Raw genomic sequence first — 21,891 nt, 5'->3', positions numbered from 1 at the left:
GCCGAAAGACAAAGAAGAAGGTTCTAAACATGTTACACGGCTATGGAAACCCTGTATTATCCCTTCAGTTTCTCAGTAAAAGGAATAATGTATTCAATAATAACTTATTCTTGTGATAAGATATGAAGGTAAAAGTTTTAAGTGCTGTTATAAATATTTCTTGATTTTAATGTTAACAAAACCACAGTTATTTAGTTTGGTGCCAACAATTCTGTTTAGCCTTTACGCAATGAACAGCAGTATTCTGCATAGTGTCAGCATGATGAAGGGCTTGGAGGTGGTGATTGACCTTGAACTGATATTTGAAGATAACTTAAAAACTGTGGTCAGGAGGTGCTATACAGAGATTAGACATATATTTCATACAGTTGTTAGTAGGAATATGTGTATCCTCCTTCCACTTTATAAATATGTGCTGAGGCCATACATTGAGGACTGTGCTGTGTTTTGTTCATTCGACTCAGCTCAGTTCAGATGGTAGAATTCAGAAATGGTATACAAGACAAATAGCACAATCTCAGAAACTGATTTGTCAGAATAGATTAGTTAGACCTTGCTCATTTACTGCAATTATAAGTAATTAGGAGGTGATCTGCTACTGATGTGTAAGTGTGTTCACAGCGATAGACTGGCTGTGAATTTAGATGCTTAAATAAAATCTTATTTTCTGTTTACCAAGAATAAGAGTGCTTTTGTGCTGGTCTCATGTTATCATACAGTATTAATCCTTTGAGATGGTTTTCAGTGGAATGCACTAATGCAAGTATTCTGCGACTGTTTAAGAAGCAAATGGATTGTTAACAGGTTTTACAATCCAATTTATACAGGTGGAAAGCTCTTTGCAGGCCTACATTAGGCTGTAGAGCTTGATCTAACAAACATTAAAACATTGTATTTGATACATTCAAAGATTAATTATGGAGTGGTTTGATAAAGACTTTAGTATTTAACATAGTATAGAAAAATAGTTACATTTTTAGTGATGATATCTATAAAGATAATAACTAATTGAGGATAAATCCATTCATGTTGATCATATGTATTTGTAGAGCTACATTTTTAACTGATGGTATGTCTATAAATATTTGTATAATCATAACAGTATAACAAAAATGACATTTTGGCACATCAGAAAGATAATAAAATGTTGGAGTCATATTGATTATCAAAAGTTAATCAATACAAACTTATATCCAAGGCCTTTGTAAAAGGTTGGATAGATTGATGAGATAAGTTATTTGACTTTGAAATTGTTTTGTTTTTTAAGACTATTTAAATAATCACATATGGGCTAGAATATAACAAGCAGAGAGTTTACAGGTAAGTTTTTGTGAAATAACTAGCTAAGTATCTGTTGTGATACTTTTATAGCTGCTTAGAATGTGGAGAAATAAAAAAAAAATTAAGTGCTTTAATAAGTTAAAATTCTGCTGCTCATTTTAATATTTGCCCATTGCACAAACTTCTGTCATCTGGGTTTGGTCAGTGTGATCCCAGTTGTTGTTTCAGAAACCAGTATGGCATCACTGCTGTCGATGCTGATCTCTCAGAGGAATGCCACATTTATTTATTTATTTTACAGTTTGTTTACTGGGATAGTCCATTGGGCCAAGAAGAGCCCATTTTCAATGGAGTCCTGGTGAGAAAAGCTCCATGAACATCAATATAATATGAAGACAATGCATTTACATTTATGTAATAGTATTGAAGAATGATGGTATTACATAACATGATAAAAAATTTACGATTGCAGTGAAAATTCAGTTAAAAAATTACAAACACACACACACACACACACACACACACACACACACACACACACACACACACACACACACACACACACATAAGGTCAATTCGAATAAGAAATTTGGTATTCCAGGGGCATAGCACACTCTTTGCTGAGATAAGAGTAGCAGAGTAGAGTGATACAAAGACTTGCTCTAGCCATTATTTCTTTGTCTGAAGGGGAAAAGTGTATCCTTCCTTTTGATAGCCTACACCCATTAATGTCAATGGCAAGGTCAAAGCTGGTAACACAGCTGGCAAGTACTGCAAAGCCAACTGTGTTAGTGTGTGCGGGGAAGCATGCATGCTGCTATGTGTGTGCATTTAGGGGTATGATAGCAGGTGTGTGTGAGTGTGCATGTATTTGAAAGTGCTTGTACAGCTGTGTTGTGTGACTTAGTATGGATAACACTAATATGATTAGCTCTAATTGCACTGCTATTCAATTTAGAGACATTTTAATGGAAAAATAATGAGATTTTTCTCATTGTGGCTTTATCATATTGCTGAATTGCTAAATATTGCATTTACTGTACTGTATACAGCTGCATTACTGAGATGGCATTGGCAGTAACATCTGTTTGAATTCATGCCCATGTGTTGATAGAGCTTTGTATATTCTGTATGTCACTGGGGTATGGCCTGTATGCTTCCACTGATATCTGACAGGGGCCCTTCATTTCTCCAAAAGACATGTTATTACTTCCTAGCCTTCCTCTTCTCTCTTTTCTCATAATGGAAGTAAAGAAAATAATTTATTTTGCCTAATAAAACATATATCCTGAATATATACCATGTGTTGTTGTTTTTATGCTGTCCAGTCAAGCACTGCCCCTTTTTTCACCTTTCTTTTAGTGCTAGTAACAGTGTAGATAAAGCTTTTTTATTCCCTCTCTCACATTTTAATTTTATTTGGCTAATCATGTCTTCTTCTCTTATTTACACAAGTTTCTATCATGTTTCCTTATTTTCTTTAGACTCATCCACAGATTCTTATTTCTTTTGACATACTACATAACACTTAGTAGATGCACACTTTAATCCTTTACTCTTTACTAACAGGTAATGCACTTCACTAAGGTTTATACGTACATTACTTTCCATTGCCAGATTTAATAGCATGACATGTTCTACAGGCTACAACTCTTTCCACACTTTTAGGCCACCAAACCAGGACTGAAACACTAATGGTGGAGGAGTGTCCATATTCACCAATGATATTCACAACACTAGGCTAGTTGCCCAACACAATGCATCAAAACTTCTCCAGGTGCAACTAACACTAGGTAAGACTGCAATCCAAATTGTAGCTTACTACAGATCCCCCACCATGCCCCAAAATGCTCACTACACCTTTCTAAGCATACTGGAAAATATTAAGATACAACCTGGGTGATTTCAACTACCCTACCATTAACTGGGAAAACTACTTGTGTACCAACATCTTTGCCCAGTGGTTCTTGGAATTCAGAAATTCCGATGCTCTGTATCAACTAATCCTTAGTCCCACCAGGGGCTCTAATATCCTAGACCTGGTCATTACCAACATGGGAAATCAATGCTCCACACCTATGCTCACCACCTCGTTGGTCAGGTCTCAACTTAAGCTAATCACCCTTGACATCCGCATCCCACCCCCACCCCCCATTAAGGAAACATCCATAAAAAACTTCTCCAAAGCCAACTTCATGCTACTCAAGTCAGAAGTGACAAACGTCATGACACCCATGCAGATTGGAACTGAAAGTTTGACTGCTGAATCTTAGACTAAGGCACTGAATGAACACATCCACTCGTGCATGAATCGTGCCATCCTCAATAGAACCAAGATGCTCTCCTCCAAAAAAAGGAAGCCAATCTGGTGGTCCCTTGCCAAAAATAAACTTTACAACAAAAGGAAGAAACTGTTGCAGAAAAGAGGAAAATCCCAGGATGCAAAAAAACTCCCTTACCAGCCTCAGTAAGAAACTGAGGTCCCTCATAAAATCCTCCAAAGCTAGTTACGAAAATAAAATTGCCAAAGATTCCAAAGACAACCACGAGGCATTCTATAGCCATGTCAAGAATCTAAATGGCAATGCTCAGATCCGCTTAAATATACTGATCCCAAGGATATTGCCAATATCCTGGCAGATCGATTCAATGCAAACTTCTCCACACTCTCACCCCCTAAAGACCCCATCTCAATACCGAAAGATTGCCAAATTCCGGAAATAACGGACACACAGGTAAAAAAAACGCACGTTCCAAAGCTAAGAATACTGCATCTATGGGACCAGATGACATCCCAGGCTGTGTACTACATGAACAACAAAATGAACTGGCACCTCACCTAAGTGTCATGTTTAATCATAGAGTCACCTCAGGCTTCATGCCCACTGAGTGGTGCACAGCTACAGTTATCCCACTCCACAAGGGGGGATCCAGCTTTGATCCCAGGAACTCCTGCCCCATCAGTCTGACAAGCCTGATCTGCAAGGCCATGGAACGTATTATCATGGAACTTATAAACAAAGACATTGGCAGCCTTCAAACACTGCAACCCATGCAGTTTGGGCTCATGAAGGGCCGATCTTGTCTCCTGATTAACTTCTTTGAGTCAGTCTCCAGAGCCGTGGACAAGGGTAAGGTGGTCCACACAGCCTATCTGGACCTTGCCAAGGCCTTAAACACCATCCCCCACTCTGGAATCAAAGATAAACTTACCAAGCTGGACATTAATCCCTATGTCACTCGATGGGTTGCCAACTGGCTTACTGATAGAACCCACACTGTAAAAGTAGCTGACTCCAAATCCATCTCCAGACAAGTGATAAGTGGAGTACCTCAGGGTTCAGTCCTGAGACCGCTCTTGTTTGGCATCTACTTTTCTGAAGTACAGGCCAACACTAAGGGAATCTGGCTAACAAAGTTTGCAGATGACTGCAAACTGGGAGCCTTTATTGAATCCCCAAATTATGTGAATATTCTACAAAAGGGACTTACAGAAACAGATGCTTAGTGCCAGAGCCATGGACTCAAGCTCAATGCCAAGAAATGTATAGTTATCCCCTTTGGAAAAAAACATGTACCCGTGAATTACCACCTAGGTGATAGTACACTAAACACTGAAAGTGTGATAAGAGACTTAGGGACACAGGTGGACAGTGGTCTTACCTTCGATAACCACATCACCACAACAGTCAGGAAATCCTTTTATGTGCACACCTCATCACTAAGGGGTTTTCATCTGGAAAAAAGGAGGTCATTGTCCCACTGTACTCATCCCTCATTAGACCCATTGTAGAATACAATGCCTCATTTGGTATGTACCTTTCAAGACATCTGCAACAACTGGAAAGGCCGCAGAAATAACTCACCAAAGGAATCACAGGCCTAAAGCAGATGCCCTATGCTGACCGTCTAAAAAAACTCCACCTATACTCTGTCACATATCATCTACTCAGAGGCGATCTCTGCTTAACATACAAGGCCATGTCAAACCCAGAGCTGTTGGACATGCTACACTTAAAGAAATCCCAATCTCTCAGAGACACACGCTCCAGGGATCTAAACCTTGTCATCACAATGAACAAAACATGCTGGAGGGATAGATTACTGACCCAGAAACTCCCCAGACTCTGGAATAGACTGCCCATACATGTCAAGCAGACCGCCTCTTTGGCCCTCTTCAAAAGGAACCTTGATGATTGGATGGTAGATAAGAAATTAACCCCGGGGATCATGTCAATCACCCTGCTAGATGGGGGTCCAGGGAAGTAAATACTGTGGAATGAAATAGTCAGGGAATTATTATGGCAAGGCTTGTATAGGCCCTAGGGCTGATAGCCTAGTACCAACCTATGAACCTACACATTCCTTTCTTTCCCTTTTATCCTAAGCATAAATAAGTTCCATACCCTCCCCATTTCCTTTTTGAATATGACAGTCCATCCAAAAATGTCAAAATATATATATAATTTGCATGGGTTTGTGGGTGGGGTGTCAGGAGACTTGTCATGCAGCCAAATATTTTTTTCAATCTTATTAGGTTCGATCATTTAAGTCCAATGATAACAGATTTGAAATGTTATATATCCATATATATATATATATATATATATATATATATATATATATACGTGTGTGTGTAAATACATACTGATATATATGCATCGATCTACTTCTAAACATCAAAATCCCTTCTAATCAAAACTCATTTTGTTGAGACGAAAATCTCAAAACCTTGAATTCCTGAATGGCAAATTTTTCCTAGGGTAAGTAAACACTTGCCCAAAAATTAAACAAAAAACACACTGTAGTAAATAAAACCCAGCTAGGCCCTCCACACACTCCCTAGATATAAATATGAACTCCAGGATTGCACTATATTGGAGAAAATGGCATGTTGGGCAAGTGTTTATTTACCATGGGAAAAATTCACTGTTCAAAAATTCAGGGTTTCAGGATTTTTGTCTCATGAAAAGGAATTTCGATTATATGGGATTTTGAGCTTCAAAAGGGGAAAAACTGCACTTCTATTTTTACCAAAACAATTTTCTCCAGTTACCTCTAACTTTGCTATTACATCTCTGAATGATACTTCAATCAATGTGGTTTCACATACAAAAATGTTAGTTATAACTATCGACAACACAACAACTTAAAAAAAAAAAAAATTCAAAAATTGGGCATGATGTATAGGGCTAAGAAATTCATCTCTAACTCCACAAGACTAACACTTGCCACCAACTATCTCTTCCCCTATCCTAATCAATCTTCACTCTTCCCTCAAAGCAAAACATAGTCAGTGTTATAATAAAATAAGTAAATTTGCCACAGGGCAGGCCCACTACTCTCACCATTGCTCTGCTATCAAGTCCCTAAATTGACTCGAACTACCCCACCTTCACACCTTTAATCAACTCACAAATTACTATACAACTCCTGATTTTCACAAACGACATCATTACTACTTCAACACTATATTCCATCTCATGACCTATATTCCTCTCACAAGTATCTACTATGTATTTACAAACCTCAAAGAAATAACGGGATTAGTCTGTACTCGCACTGTTGCCAAATCATGGAATAGCATTTCAGAAGCAATCAGACTTATACCCCACTACTATTCTTTCAAGTCTCGGCTGATCTCCTCATGTTCCCTCCCATCTTAGTACTCTCTTCTAGTCCCTTCTTCCCCAATCTTAATAAACTTTCTTTATATACCCTACTTCCCTTCCTGCATTGCCTACATTCTAGCTTCAAATCTCTTTAAGTCATTAACCTTCTAATGTCCTTTCTTAATATTCTTATACTAACCTTTATCTGTCCCAAAATTTATGACTGAAATTTACTACCTTGTTCTCCTGGCAGAAAGAGTGTATGGCTTTTATGGCCTATTACTTATTCTGTTGTATATTTTTCATGCATCATTATGTAAAATGCATATTAGGAGCTCTCTTCTTTCTTGTATATAATGTATGGTCAGCTTTATTACTTGCCCTATTATTTGCTTATTTTCTTTTATTGTATTCACATGTTGTACTACTTTGTTATTGTCTTAATATTTGTAACCACTCCTCGATTTTTTTTAATTCTGTTTAATGTGTACAGTGGATCAATTCTCCCCAGGCCTGTGCTGAAAATGGGTTCATACCTAGTTGGAATTTCTCAGTAAACAAATGTTATATATATATATATATATATATATATATATATATATATATATATATATATACACATATACATATATATATATATATATATATATATATACAAGGGGGGAAGTAGGTGTACAGGAATACAAATGACTAAAATAGACTGTTGTCATAACTTCTTATGTAAGACCCTTCTCAAATATCACTTTGCATTCTTAAAAATAACAAAACAGGATTCAAGTTGGTATTGCTTGATTAAATCATGGTTTGTTAGGTTAAAACAAGATACGTGCTTTGAATCTTGTCAAAGCTTCATCAGAGCTAAGTTATATATAGCAGTAACACAGTATATATATATATATATATATATATATATATATATATATACACACACACACACACACACACATGTGTGTGTGTGTGTGTGTGTGTGTGTGTGTGTGTGTATAGGTTCATAGGTATGTACTAGGCTATCAGCCCCAGGGCCTATATAAGCCTAGCCAAACAAGAAATTGATTTCCTGTGTCCTTGTTGAGCAGCACCACAGGAGTGATCCCCAGGGTGAATTTCCTGTTTCCCATCCAATTGTCAAGATTTCCCTTAAAGAGGGCTAATGAGGAGCTCTGCTTGACATCAATGGGTAGCCTGTTCCAGAGCATGGAAAGTCTCTGGGACATGAATCTATCCCTCCAGCATGTTCTGTTTATTGTGGTGACAAGGCTTAGGTCCCTGGAGCATGTGGCTCGGAGATATTGGGATTTCTTTAAGTGTACTATGTCCATCATATCTGGGTTAGACATGGCTTTGTATATTAGGCAGAGATCGCCTCTGAGTAGGCAAGATGCGACAGAGTAGAGCTGGAGTTTTTTGAGACGGTCTGCGTATGGCATCTGTTTGAGGCCGGTAATCCTCCTAGTGAGGTATTCTGTGGCCTTTCTCGTTGTTGCAGATGTCTTGCAAGGTACATGCCAAAAGAGGTATTGTACTCTATAATGGGTCTGATGAGGGATGAGTAGAGAGGAATGATGACCTTTCTGTTTCTTTTGGACCTTTCATAATTATACCATTATCAGACAAAATCTCATCTCTGTATGGAAAATAAGGTTGCCCTTCTTGAGATAAACTAGATTGCCTTGACAGCCATCTTTGATTGATAAAGTGGTTGAGCCTTTGTAAATCTGAATCTGTGGGTGTGTGAGCTTTCAACTCATCAAAATGTGTGGAAGAAAAATTTCACACTTCCATGACTTCAAAATCAAGGTTCTCATTCTCATTATGTTGTGTGGTGTTTCTGGGCAATCTGGATAATTTATCAGCAAGATAAAGAAGTTTGTATTTCTTGTAGATGAGTGTGAAATTATACTTTTGCAATGTCAGCATCATATGTTGCAGTCTGGCTGGAGCTGATTGCATAGGTTTTCAGAAGATAGTGACGAGAGGTTGGTGGTCTTGATCTGGATAGGTCAATCTTAAACATAATCATGGAACTTTGAACATGCAAATGCAATTACCCAAAGATCTTTCTCGATTTGGGCATACTGCATTTCAGTTTGGGTAAGAGTTCTCAATGCAGAGGCAACAGGATGACCCTCTTGCAGAATGAGTGCACCAAGACCAAATTTCGAAGCATCGCATGAAAGAGTAACTGACTTGTGAACATCATAGTGTCAGAGAGTTGGTGGACTGGCGATTCTCTGTTTCAGGACATCAGATGCTCTTTGGTGTTGCTCTAACCAAGACCATGCTACATCTTTATTTGTCAGCTTTCTAAGCAGTGCTGAAGGTTGGCTCAAGTCTGGAATAAACTTGCATAGATAGATAACCATGCCAAGTAAACATTGCAGGGGTTTGAACATTGTCTGGAGCTGGCATCTTGAGAATAGCGGTTTGCTTTGAAGGGTCTGGTCGTAGACCTGTTATAGTAAATAAATGACCAACATAAGTAACTTCTTGTAACCTGAATTTACATTTCTGTAGATTGAGCTTATGATTTACTTGAGGTGCTCTTTCCAGAACTTTTCTGAGGTTTCTGTCATGCTCATCTTCACTGTGACCTCCTACTAGTATGTTGTGTACTGTAGTAGCACAAGGATACCCAGAAAACAGTTGCTCCATTGCACATTGAAAGACTTAACTTGCAGAACTTATCCCAAATGGCATTCTCAAAAATCTGTACCTTCCAAATGGAGTATGGACCATAGTGAGCAATGAAGATTTTTTTGTCAAGCTGATTTTGCCAAAATGAACTCTTTGCATCTAAGACAGAAAAAATAGTGGCATTTGGCATCAAGGCTGTGACTTCTTTATACATACTGGATGATGATGTCTTTTTAGCACTTTGTTCAAATCTCCTGAGTCAATACATATTCTCATGTCATCTGAGCTTTTCTTATGAGCTACCGCCATGGAAGATACACATTCAGTTGGAGTTGCAACTGGACAGATCACACCTTGTTGCACCATTTTATCTAGCTCAGCTTTGACTCTGTCCTGCATGTCTTTTGGAACTTTATGTGCTGGCCTTGCAAATTGACTGACATCTAGGTCTAACTTCATGGAGTACACAACTGGAAGCCTCCCTAATTTGTCTTAGAAAAGATCAGCGTAGGAAGAAAAAATGTACTGGGTGAAATTGGAGTAGGAGTTGTTTAAGCTAACTTGTTGGACTTCCTTATTAAATGAAAGCAGTCCCATTTTCAAACCATCTCTGAGCCCTAATAATGATTGGAGGTGCCTCTTGACCAAATAAAATAACAAGTCATAGCTTCTAGCAGAGTAACATGAAACCACTACCGAACCTTTGGTTTGAATTTCTTCAGCTCCATAAGAAACAAGCTTCATATACTTTGCCAAATCAAACCTTTCACCATGACACACACTAGCAAATGTTTCTGCTGACATAACATTGCATTTGGAACCAGTGTCAACTTTGAGCTCTGTGGATTTGCCATTTATCTGAACAGTCCAAAATACTTCATTATTTGCCCTTAAATCTATTGCATTAACTGTTTCCTGAAGCACTGACACCATCCACATAAAGAGTAGGGTTGCAGCCTTCTAATCGATCAACTTGTTTCTTAAAATGTTCCCTCTTAATGAAAGAAAGTGGGCCTTTTGATTTACAAAACCTTTTGAAATGATTCCATTTATTGCATCTGTGACATTGTTGACCAAAAGCTAAACATTTTTCCCTTTTAGACTCATGACTTCCACCATAATTATGACATTTGGCAATGAAACTGGATTGCTTTGAGTTTGCTGATTCACTCTTATGCTTTACTGACACTGTGCGAACTCTGGACCTTGCTGGAAAGCTGTGGGGTTTATCATTGAATGTTGCAGGGGCTACAGTTGCTGCCATGTGCTTGCCTTAGCCTGTTTCTTTTAATTATGTGCTGCATACTATCAACATGAGTTTTGTCATTGTGCCTGCTAGAGCTATTCTCATTTGTAAGCATATTTGTGTACTTTTCTGTGAGCTCATATATCTGACAAATCTCAATGGCCTTAATCAAAATTAAATCACTGTCACAAAGCAAAATCTTTCTCACAACATCATCATTAATACCACACCTAAGTCTGTCTTTTATCACCTCATCCTAAATCACCAAATCTGCTTGTTTTAGCTTTGTTTCTCGTCAGTTTTATATGCTGCAAAAGTTTCTCCACTTTTGATCCCTTGTGTAAATAAGTGCCGTTCCATTGTAATGTTTTCTGGGGATACACATTTCTCTAAATTTATGTTTTAAGCACTTAGGGTCCTCACTTGAGTCAGCCAGTACAACAATATGATGGTTTTCCCCTCTCCTGTACCGATAGCAGGTGTATACACAAATTAACATTCCCTTTCTATGGCTTCTGACCCAACTAAATTAAACAGAATAAATGCCTTTGTATAGTCATCTTTATCAGAAAATGCAGCCCGCATGAAAATGTACTTTTGCTCAGACACTCTCCAGTTCTCTGCAATATTACTGTCAAACACACATGCACTGGGTTTTCGAAATCTGTCTGTCATGCCCACAAAGTATGTATTTGCATACACTTTAAAATGGTTTTATAAATATGTACATACAAACTATTTTGTAAGCTTGTAATAACATTCAGATGCACAATAAACTCTTTGAAATACTGTACTTTGTGAAATATGCTCTGAAATGGCTGTATTCTGTGAAATAACTTTACTGTACTACTGAACAAACATGCAAACACTTCATACACTTCTGATAACTCAGATATCACAACTAGCAAACTATCTTCCAAAGCTTTTTCCTGTACTCTGTTTACTAAACCTTAGATCAACAAATGTATTTAACTGTAGCATATTAATTACTATACTTTTATTATGATCTTTTTTGTTTCATAGTATCATTAAAATTATTACATATTTTTATATTGTTATAAACTGTATGCAGCATTTGTTTTGTTGTATTCTTATGGAGCTTTTCACTCTGGGCCTCCACTGATAAAGGGCTTTTGCTCAGTCAGACACTCCCGGTCAACAAATGTAAAATAAAATAAAAATATTTTTAATTAATATGAAAAATACACGCTTAGTGAAAATGCTTTTGTTTTCTTCTTATTTTATTTGTTTTATGCAATTTGGACTTTATTTCAAACATTTTTTGTAGTAATTTGAATATTTTTATCAGTATCAGACATATCTGTTTATGCAAATATTGTTTAGAACATTCTGTATGTCTCATTTCATATTTTCCATATAAAATAGTACTGAACAAGTTTTAATATCTACAATTCGTTTCTGACCTGTTTTGCGAAGTATGCATGCTGTAGGGATGATTCGCTCCTGTATATTCTTCCAGTTACAACTGGGTGCCCCTCAAACTCAAAATGAATAATTTGGATTCCATCCTGGCCTCAAGTCCTTTTAGACATGCTGCTTCTGACACCATGTCCTTTTAGACATGCTGCTTCTGACACCATGTCCTTTTAGACATGCTGCTTCTGACACCATGTCCTTTTAGACATGCTGCTTCTGACACCATGTCCTTTTAGACATGCTGGTTCTGACACCATGTCCTTTTAGACATGCTGGTTCTGACACCATGTCCTTTTAGACATGCTGGTTCTGACACCATGTCCTTTTAGACATGCTGCTTCTGACACCATGCCCTTTTAGACATGCGACTTCTGACACCATGTCGCTCATCCCTCTGTAACATAGATGACAAGCAGGCGGGATAGTTCCTTTAGATGCTTTAGTACATAGGAACACATCAGAATGGATAGCTGCATCATAAAATATAAATGAACTGGTTAACAGACAGACCTTACAGACATACATGCTTACATCTCAATAGTTAACTACAAAATGGCAGTCAGACTTGCAAGTGCTCAGCATTTATACACTTGTGCAAGCTGTTGGATAGCTTCCTAAAGGTATACACACATACACTGATCTACAGCTGAACTACATGACACACCTAACTAGACTACAGAGGGACTTGGTGAATGAGGTAGGATAACATCTCTAATGACAGTCAAGACTCCTAAGTCTATGGAGACTCAGTTGACAACCATGCTGTCAGTTTACAATGTGTGCATGTGCTTGTTATCTAACACAGTGGATTCAGTAGCCAGGGCAGCAGACACTTGCCTACCATTGCGCAATCATGCTTGAATGCACCTCTGCAAGCTTGCAGAAAGTTTTCAGGCTTCCTTTCTGAATGTACAGTTTGATGGTTCCACATTGTTTGGACTGAAAGGGCACACTGAAAAGGAGTAAGCAAGATGGCAAAACATTGTCTGCAGGGATGGTCTGCTATTCAGTCCCTCAAAGGACCTTCCCTGCAATTAGAGGGAAGGTAAGTGGTGGTTGTTCAGGAAATTTCAACAATTTGCCCAGGACTCTCCAGGGTATTGTGCCCCCGAGGCTGTGTGGTGGGATGGACTTCAACAGATACCCCTAGGGATAGGAGCAATTTGCAAAATTGGGGTTTTAGAATATCGTTCTCTGAGAATCCCTTTTAGTTCCTAAACAGCTGGTGCAACCTGGAGGCAGCTGGTGGTACTTGCCTTTCCACCCTGAAGCCTGTGAGGCTATAAACACAGATTCCTGGGTGTTGAGCGTTATAACAGAAGCTACACTAGCACCTGTCAGGCATTTTGGCATTTCATTAAAAGGCCCTTCCAAATGTTCCACCCCAGAAAAGAAAGGGAACAGCAGGAGAGATAGAAAACCTACTATGAAAAAGAGTCATAAAGGAGGTCCCACCAGACCTGAGAAAGTCAGAGAACCAGGTCTAGTCAAGATTATTTTTGGTGACAAAGAGAAAAAAGGACAATGCATTAATATTGGACCTATGTAGATTGAACTTCTTCATCAAGCAGACCAAGTTCTGGAAGGTAGTGTTGCAGTGCACCCTACCTCTGCCAAGGAAGGATGACTGGATGTGCTAAGCAGACATCAAGGATGCCTACTGCCACACAAAGATAACCAGACAATCCAGGAGGATTCTCCATACTCAGATGGGAGCCAGCTACTATCAGTTTTGAACACTGCTCTTTGGTCTCACCACAGACTACCGGCAGTTGTTCATCAAATGTATGGCAATGGTAGCAGCCAGGCTTTGGCTGCAGGGATTCCAGTCTTTGTATACCTGGATAACTGGCACATTATTAATACTTCAGGAGCATCACTAATTCAAGCAAGTGACTCCTTTCTTCACTTGTGCTTAGCCTTAGGGGTCACAGTAACTTTTGATAAAACAAACTAGAGCCATTGGAATTTATAGGTTGCCATCTGGACACCTCTGCTCAGATTGCCAATTCTTCTTCCTTCAGGATTGCCTTCAGTTTGTCTTAAGGCCTGTCATATTCTTCTTCCTCCTCAGAGGCTACCCACTGCTCTGATTCTTTGTCTCCTACATTCAGTGTCAGGCAACATTTTAGTAACTCATCTTACCAGGTTTTATATGAGGGTACTTCCATGTTCTCTCTGTCCAGGGGTCTCTGAGGATGCATCCAATAAAACTCAAGGAGGTTTGTTGCCATCATGTCTCATGATGGCTGACATCTGACAGTGTGCGGCAGGATGCCCCTTTGTCTTTCTCTCACACAAGGCCATGGCATCTATGTAAGCCTGTGTCTTATGGTGGGGGACATTTTGAGGGAAGAATAGTTGAAGATACTTGGTCTCAATTAGAGAATAAATTACACATCAGTATTTTAGAGATGATAGCATTCATCTTGGCATTGCAGGCTTTTCACGATCATCTCCCCAAAGGTATGATATCAAACCAGACTTACAATATGGCAGTTGTCTGGTATCTCAGTAAACAAGGCAATATCTGATCTTACCCTCTATGTTCGGTGGACATGGGGGTGTGGTATTGGACAATATCTTCTAAATGCTTTTTGGTAGCAATGCTTATCCCAAGGAGGTCCAGCATACTAGTGTACATGGTGATACAGAGTACACTGATGCTGCATGAGTGGTCCCTTAAACAGTAAGTGGCATTGACGATTTTCACCATTTGGAGCCAGCTTTGCTACAACCTGCTTGTACCCTCAGACAGCACCAACTAGATTGTCCTGATCTAGCAGGAGGGACAGTCACCAATTGACACTCCAGTCCATGCTTGCCCACTGGATCTCCTGTATGCATCCCCACCAACTCCCCTAATTGTCAGTTTCTTGTGAAGAGCAGCTTGGTGCAAGGTAGCTTTGATTTTTATATCCCTCCTTTGCCCCATACAAGTTTGGTTCTCCTTCCATTGACCTCACCTGGTTTACAATCCTCAGGTTCTGGCTCCATTTTTGGTTCTAATTTCCAGTCTGTCTGGAAAGCCTTACCCAGACCTCAAATCTTTCAAACTGACCACTTGTTTCTTTCACTTGCAATGATGGCCAGTAATCCCAAGCTGTCTGACAGGGTAGTGCATATTATTTCTTCTTCTCAAGAGACTTACTCTAGGAAAACCTACTGCAATAAATGGAAAAGGGTTAGCATTTGGATTGCTTCTAAAGGACTAGATCTGTTTTCAGCTCCCTTGGGTGTCATTTTGGATTTCTTAGCTAAGATACTTTACTCAGGCAAGCTACTCTGCTATTAAAGCTCAGCTGGTTGCCATTTCTAATTTTCATTGCAGTGAAGATGATTTGTCATATAGTTTCTGAGGTTGTCTAAAGCTTTCTTGAAAGGACCTTGCTCCTTTGAGAGATTCTGTCTCTTGTGGTCTGATAGTTTCACAGCAGTTGTTAACTAGAGCTCTCTTTGAACCTGCAGCCACAGTGGATTTAAAGTTTGTATCTTGGAAAACCCTGTTCCTGAGTATAGTTTCTTCTACCAAGTAAGTGTCTCCTTATTTAATTTTTCACAAAGATAGAGTATCTTTGCAGACTAATCCAGCCTTTTTACCTAAGGTGGCCTCTGAGTCTAACTTAAAACAGTCTAATACAAGAGAATACGTTCTTCAATGTCTGGATCTGCATTAACAGTTAAGGTTGTATTTATGTAGAATGAAGAACATCAGTCAGTCTGACCAACTTTTTGTTTCCTTTTCTAAGGCTAAACTGGGGACAGGAGTGTCTCAAGACTCCTTGTCCAGATGGCTTACTAACTTTATCTTTCGTAGGTATAATATCAGTGGGTTGTCCTAGCTCACTTTACAAGGGCAGTATCTACCTCAACACCTTTCTTTATTCATGCATGTTTGGATGAAATCTGTTCATTAGCTACTTGATCCAATACTCACATTTTTGTTGCACACTATAAGCTTGATAGTCAGTCAAAAGTGAGGGCTGTATTTGGCTTCACAATCCTCCAAAATGTTATTCCATAATGCCACCCAGGTCAACCTGGCTGAGGACACTATCACACATGGTGAGACAGGCAGAATAGACAACATGAGTTACAAATGTTATGTACCTACCATAACCCTAGACATCACATACAAAATTTGTGTACTTACCACTGTGCTGTCTTCTTCCATTTGGCTCAACATTCCTCATGTGCTGGCCTTCATTAGGGCTTGGCCCAATGTTTTTTTGATTACTGATTTTTCAGAGCAGTCCAGTAAGGGGGGGGGGGGCAAACTTGATTTGAGGAGATTAAATGGTGTAAGGCATTATGGAAGATGGGTTCATTCTAAGAAGCCAAAGTCTGAATTACTGGCCTCAGATACGATTGGATTCTGTAACTCACAGGTTGAGAAGGAAGGAAGAAAAAACATGCATCTAACATTATGGTAAGTACATAACTTTTGTTTAGTGCACATAAGCATATGTCAACTGTCCAGATTTTTGCAGACTGTCAAAAGTTTTGGCACATATTTTTGGTCTGTTCCTCATAGAATTTGTGGTTTTCTGGAAAATCATTTGGACGGTCTGAGGACCGAAGTCACTAAACAATGACATTTTCAGACTTTACATCCTTCAGAAAATGTGTGTAAAAACAAATGCTTTTACTCTAGCAACCTTCTAAGTTTATAAGAACAATAATAAAAATATGTCCCTATTTTTGGGCCATTTTCCCCCTATTTTGTTGGGCTTTTTCCAGATTTTTTTGCATTAAGAGATTGAGAGGTAACATAATGGTATATGTAAAAAAAATAATATACGTTTAATCCAGAGGACATCAATTTTCACACACACACTGTAATGTACATTTTAACAGTTTATACCATGAATAACTTTCCCATCATGCACTTTTCCTGACTTGCTGCTTGTAAAAGTATGAATTGTATTAAGACTAGAAAATAACATTTACAAAGTGATTATATTGACATGAGTGTGTTCATTCTTTGCATCCCTTCTTTTGCCTTAGAGTCTGATGTAGCTGACTTTGATGGCAGGACCTCATTGATGTATAGATTCAATCAGAAATCCATGAGCACTGTAAAGGATGTGATCTCTCTCAAGTTCAAGAGCATGCAGAGCGAAGGGGTTCTGCTTCATGGAGAAGGACAACGTGGAGATTACATCACCCTGGAGTTACAGAAGGGAAGACTGTCTCTGCACATGAATCTAGGTAAGAAAAAGATACAGGGTTCAAAAATACCTTATTTCTTGACATGTAAATAACTAACTTACAGACATCGAGTTTCAAATGATTAACATTAGCTCATAATTTACTTAAAAATGCATATCTTTAGATGGGATTTAAAAATTAATGCAGCAATCGCAGACAGGTATATTCTTTACATAATATTTTGTCTAGTACTTTGATTATGGAAGGAAGTCTTGCCTTTTTTGTAATATTTAAATTAAACAAATAAAGCCAGGGCCCAGGTCAGTATGTGCAGTATCAGAAAGTATATGTTAGCCTTTAACAATCTAAGATTATCATCCCTGGGGGAAGAGGAATGGTCCAAGGTAGAAGCATAGAGCAGTTAGTGCCATTTTGCTCTTTCCTCCATATTGGGCATTTTGTTTGCTCCTTAGACGTGGGTCCTAACACAAAATATGAAGGCGTAATCATTCCTGCCATGAATTATAGTTTACTGCTGTAGTTCAACTGATTTTGTGGTCTGCTCATGGTGATTTTAAGGGCTAGTCTGTATTGTAGCATTACACAACCTTAATAAAGTAGATTAGAGCTTATAAATTTAAAAACAGTTCTCCCAGTCTACACTAATTAGATGACCAATATGGTCACTGTAACATTGAACTTCCGCTCTAATAATAGCAGACTGCTTTTGAGGGAACACACAGGAATCAGAGTATATTGTACCCATCAAGTGACCTGATAAACAGAAATTCTGAAACTGTTTTTCTTTTCACTATAAATCTTGAACATTAATTAACAGTGTTTCTAGCCTAAATTTCACATTAAAGCTGGAAGAGATTGATAAATGTCTAGAGACACAATATCTCACATAGTTCTGTATTTTTACTTTTTCAGTAGAGAGAGATGCGTTCAAAATTAGATTTGTTCAGACAGGAAGATATCAAAACACATTTTTACCAAAAGCAGCATATTCTGAGTGTGGTAATCATTTTAATAAATATAACTTTAATTAATTAGAATTGAAAAATATTATTGGAGTGCCAAGGGACAAAGTGAAAAGGAGTATGGATTTACAGTGAGCTCACAATGTGAGTTAGACGCTGTACTAAGGTATTCGAATACGCTGATGAAGGCCAGCAGAATATTTTTCAGATAATTATTACTTTAACAAAAATAAATATTAGTTTTCATGTTTAATACTGTTATGAATGCAGATGTGTGCATCATGGAATATATTAATAATCAAGGTCAACATTAGAAATAATGCAGATGTAATGGCCAATCATGAACCTTGTATTGGGACACTTTGTTATTATCCATATAGTAGAAATCCACGGGTAAATTATTAAATCACTTCTGGTGAAAGGAAACCCTTGACATTAAATCTTTTCATAGAACGACCTTCCTTACTCCTATATGCTGTTTAGTTCTCACTGTATCTGAAACATTTTAAAATGATTGCAGTACTTTTATTTGAAAAAAAAATGTGAAAATCACAGCATGAAAAGAAAAACAAAAATAGATTCATCAAAAGTTTAATGTACCATTCACAGTTGGTTGTGATTGTATATGATTATAAACAGCCATGTTTGTCATTACCTTTTACATCAGGACCCCTGAAATTGCTTTCAAGAATCTGTTGTTAAGAATTTCAACAAATCTTTTATGAAGAATAAAATCCCTAATTAAGATACATGATCAAGCAGTGGCACAGTATATTAAACTCATTGCTGTTTTAATTTAGTAAAATAGGCCCACAGTACATGTTGATGATGATGCCAGGTGGTGAAAGCTTATTCATGCAAATCAGGCCATCTGTACACCAGAATACGGCTGCTTTGTTGTATCTTTGAGCTCTAAAGTAAGATAGAGAAAAAGGATCTTGATTAAATGGGAAGTATCTAGCTTTGGCAGTAATTATGCTTCTGATTTTAGCAAGTCTGAGATACAGAATTCAGACCACATCTTCAGAGACATTGAAGGTTATCATCAGTGAAGGTACTCTGGTAGTCGATTTTATGTATTTATTTATTTTCCTCTTTCCTAATTAAGAGATCAATGATCTCTTCCATTTTTGAGATGGTACACTCTACCAAAGACAATACTTTCCTTTGAGCTTTAATTACAGAATGCCTTTTATTTTTATGACATCTAAAAAATCCACACTATTTATGTACAACAGGTAAAATGAATGCCATTAGAAATTATTTGCTCTGAAGAGAACTCCATCATTATGGTCCCTCACAGTACTGAATCATTAATGTATCTCTTGTGTAAGTGCACGGATGGGGCAAATCTTATTTAGCCTAAAGCTCTGCCATTTGACTAAGGCTTAATTTATCTCATTGTAATACAATGAGTATCTTTTGATGCATCTAAATAAACAAACATCAAAACTCAAGCTATCACCACAAACTCATCAAATACTTAGCCTTTTGCTATCCAGACGCCAGCACAATGAATCAAAAATACAGTCTTACACATACATACACACACAATCAGTGTTTTTTTTTTTTGTCTGAAGAAGCCCCACCCTGCACCTGGCATAAGGAGGGCAGCATCCCCCTACATTCCCACTACTTTATATAAACCAACTCCAAGGTAAACACTGCAGTGGTTAAAATGGTATACTTACTATCCCTGCTGTACAATCTGACATGGAAAAAGCCAACACTTTGATTGCCAGCTGGTGTATTACCTCTTGACCTTTCACCTCAGAAGTCAAGAAAAACAATAAAGAATGTAAATATAAAAAAAGATGCCCTCAAATTCTTACTAAAACATGACAAACTTAGCTAACATCTTACCAGCAAATAAAATATATTGCCCACATTCTTAATGAAGTGTGCAACCTGTTCAAACACTACTCCATTTTATAGATTTGGACACAGCTGAATCCATTCATTCAGCTCCATTCTCGATCAACTGAATGGAAACTCAATACAACATATGTGGACTTCAGAAAGATGGCACAGTTACAATAACAATTCAACTGCAAAGAAAGAATGCTATGGCACAGAATGTGCATCATGTGAAAGCATAAGTGAGTGCTTTGCAGCTTACCTTCATATTAACATGTTGTTTTTCATGGCTTTGATAATATACAGATGTATTTAGACATGTAGAATGGAAGTAATAACTTAGGAAGCAAAAGAAATGGGTCTATATTATATATTCAAACTTTCTAAACTTCGAATCCCTTATGCTCGACAACATGATCAAAGTTTAAAGGTTTGAATATATAATAACACAAAAAAAACTTACCTTAATGGTGCAGGCAGGGGGGCAAGCCACCCCTACACCCCCACTACTTAAAAATACCAACTCCGAGATCACACTTCAGTGCAGAGAAATTCTCCAATTCTGCACTGAATAGGAACCCAAAGAAACAATAGTTCAGCCAGTGATTATGGTGCTTGATTTGTTTTGTATTAGATGCCATCAAATTTTAAGTTTATTTGCTTACTTAATTAGTTCTTCTTATGTAGGTTGGCCATACTGGGTATCTGGCCTATTTTCCATAGAATACTTGATGTGATATTTATATAAATGAGGAGAAGTTGGTCACATTACCAAGGAAATAAGATTTTGATAAAATTTAAACTTCCCCAATTTTTCGTTATATATGTCATTGAATCTTTAACATATACCTAAACATACACTGACTTATATTTCTGTGTACTTCTATGCTGTCCATATCAGCTACTGGTTAAACTTTCATTTAGAGATAGCAGTGATATCGTACTTTGTATACATGAGCTGTTAGTAGGAGTGCTGTCCTACTTTGTATACATGAGCTGTTAGTAGGAGTGATGTCCTACTTTGTATACATGAGCTGTTAGTAGGAGTGATGTACTTTGTATACACGAGCTGTTTTTAGAAATGATGTCGCACTTTGTATACATGAGCTGTTAGCAAGCGTGATGTCACAATTTGTATATATGAACTGTTATATGGAGTGATGTCATACTTTGTATACATGAGCTGTTAGTAGGAGTGATGTCGTACTTGTATACTTGATTTGTTAGTAGGAGTGATGTCGTACTTTGTATACATGAGGTGTTAGTAGGAGTGATGTTGTACTTGTATACTTGAGTTGTTAGTAGGAGTGATATCGTACTTTCTATACTCAAGCTCTTAGTAAGAGTGATGTTGTACTTTGTATACTCAAGCTGTTAGTAGAAATGAAGTCACACTTTGTATAAATGAGCTGTTAGCAAGAGCGATGTTGCACTTGATATATACGAGCTGTTATTAGGAGTAATGTAGTTTGTATACATGAGCTGTTAGTAGGAGTGATGTCATACTTTTTATACATGAGCTGTTAGTAGGAGTGATGTCATTCTTTGTATACACGCGCTGTTAGGAATGATGTCATACTTCGTATACATGAGCTGCTAGGAGTGATGTCATACTTTGTATACATGAATTGTTAGAAGAGTGATTTACTTTGTATACATGAGCTGTTAGTAGAAGTGATATCATACTTTG

General features: G+C 37.8%; 1 protein-coding gene across 1 annotated transcript in view; it reads left to right on the top strand.

The window, feature by feature from the left end:
* Window positions 1-21,891, top strand: part of CNTNAP5 (contactin associated protein family member 5) — a 4,019,360-nt gene that overhangs the window by 1,532,284 nt on the left and 2,465,185 nt on the right. The window contains exon 5 of the mRNA XM_044060643.1: window positions 17,218-17,421. Within this exon, the coding sequence (XP_043916578.1) occupies window positions 17,218-17,421 (204 nt within the window). The remainder of the gene's footprint in view (window positions 1-17,217; window positions 17,422-21,891) is intronic.

The sequence above is a fragment of the Protopterus annectens genome, chromosome 2.part0 (genome assembly GCF_019279795.1).
Source record: "Protopterus annectens isolate FY-2018-M chromosome 2.part0, PAN1.0, whole genome shotgun sequence".
NCBI lineage: Eukaryota > Metazoa > Chordata > Ceratodontiformes > Protopteridae > Protopterus > Protopterus annectens.
The sequence above is the reverse complement of the archived record's forward strand: the minus strand, read 5'-3'. Positions and strand labels throughout refer to the sequence as shown.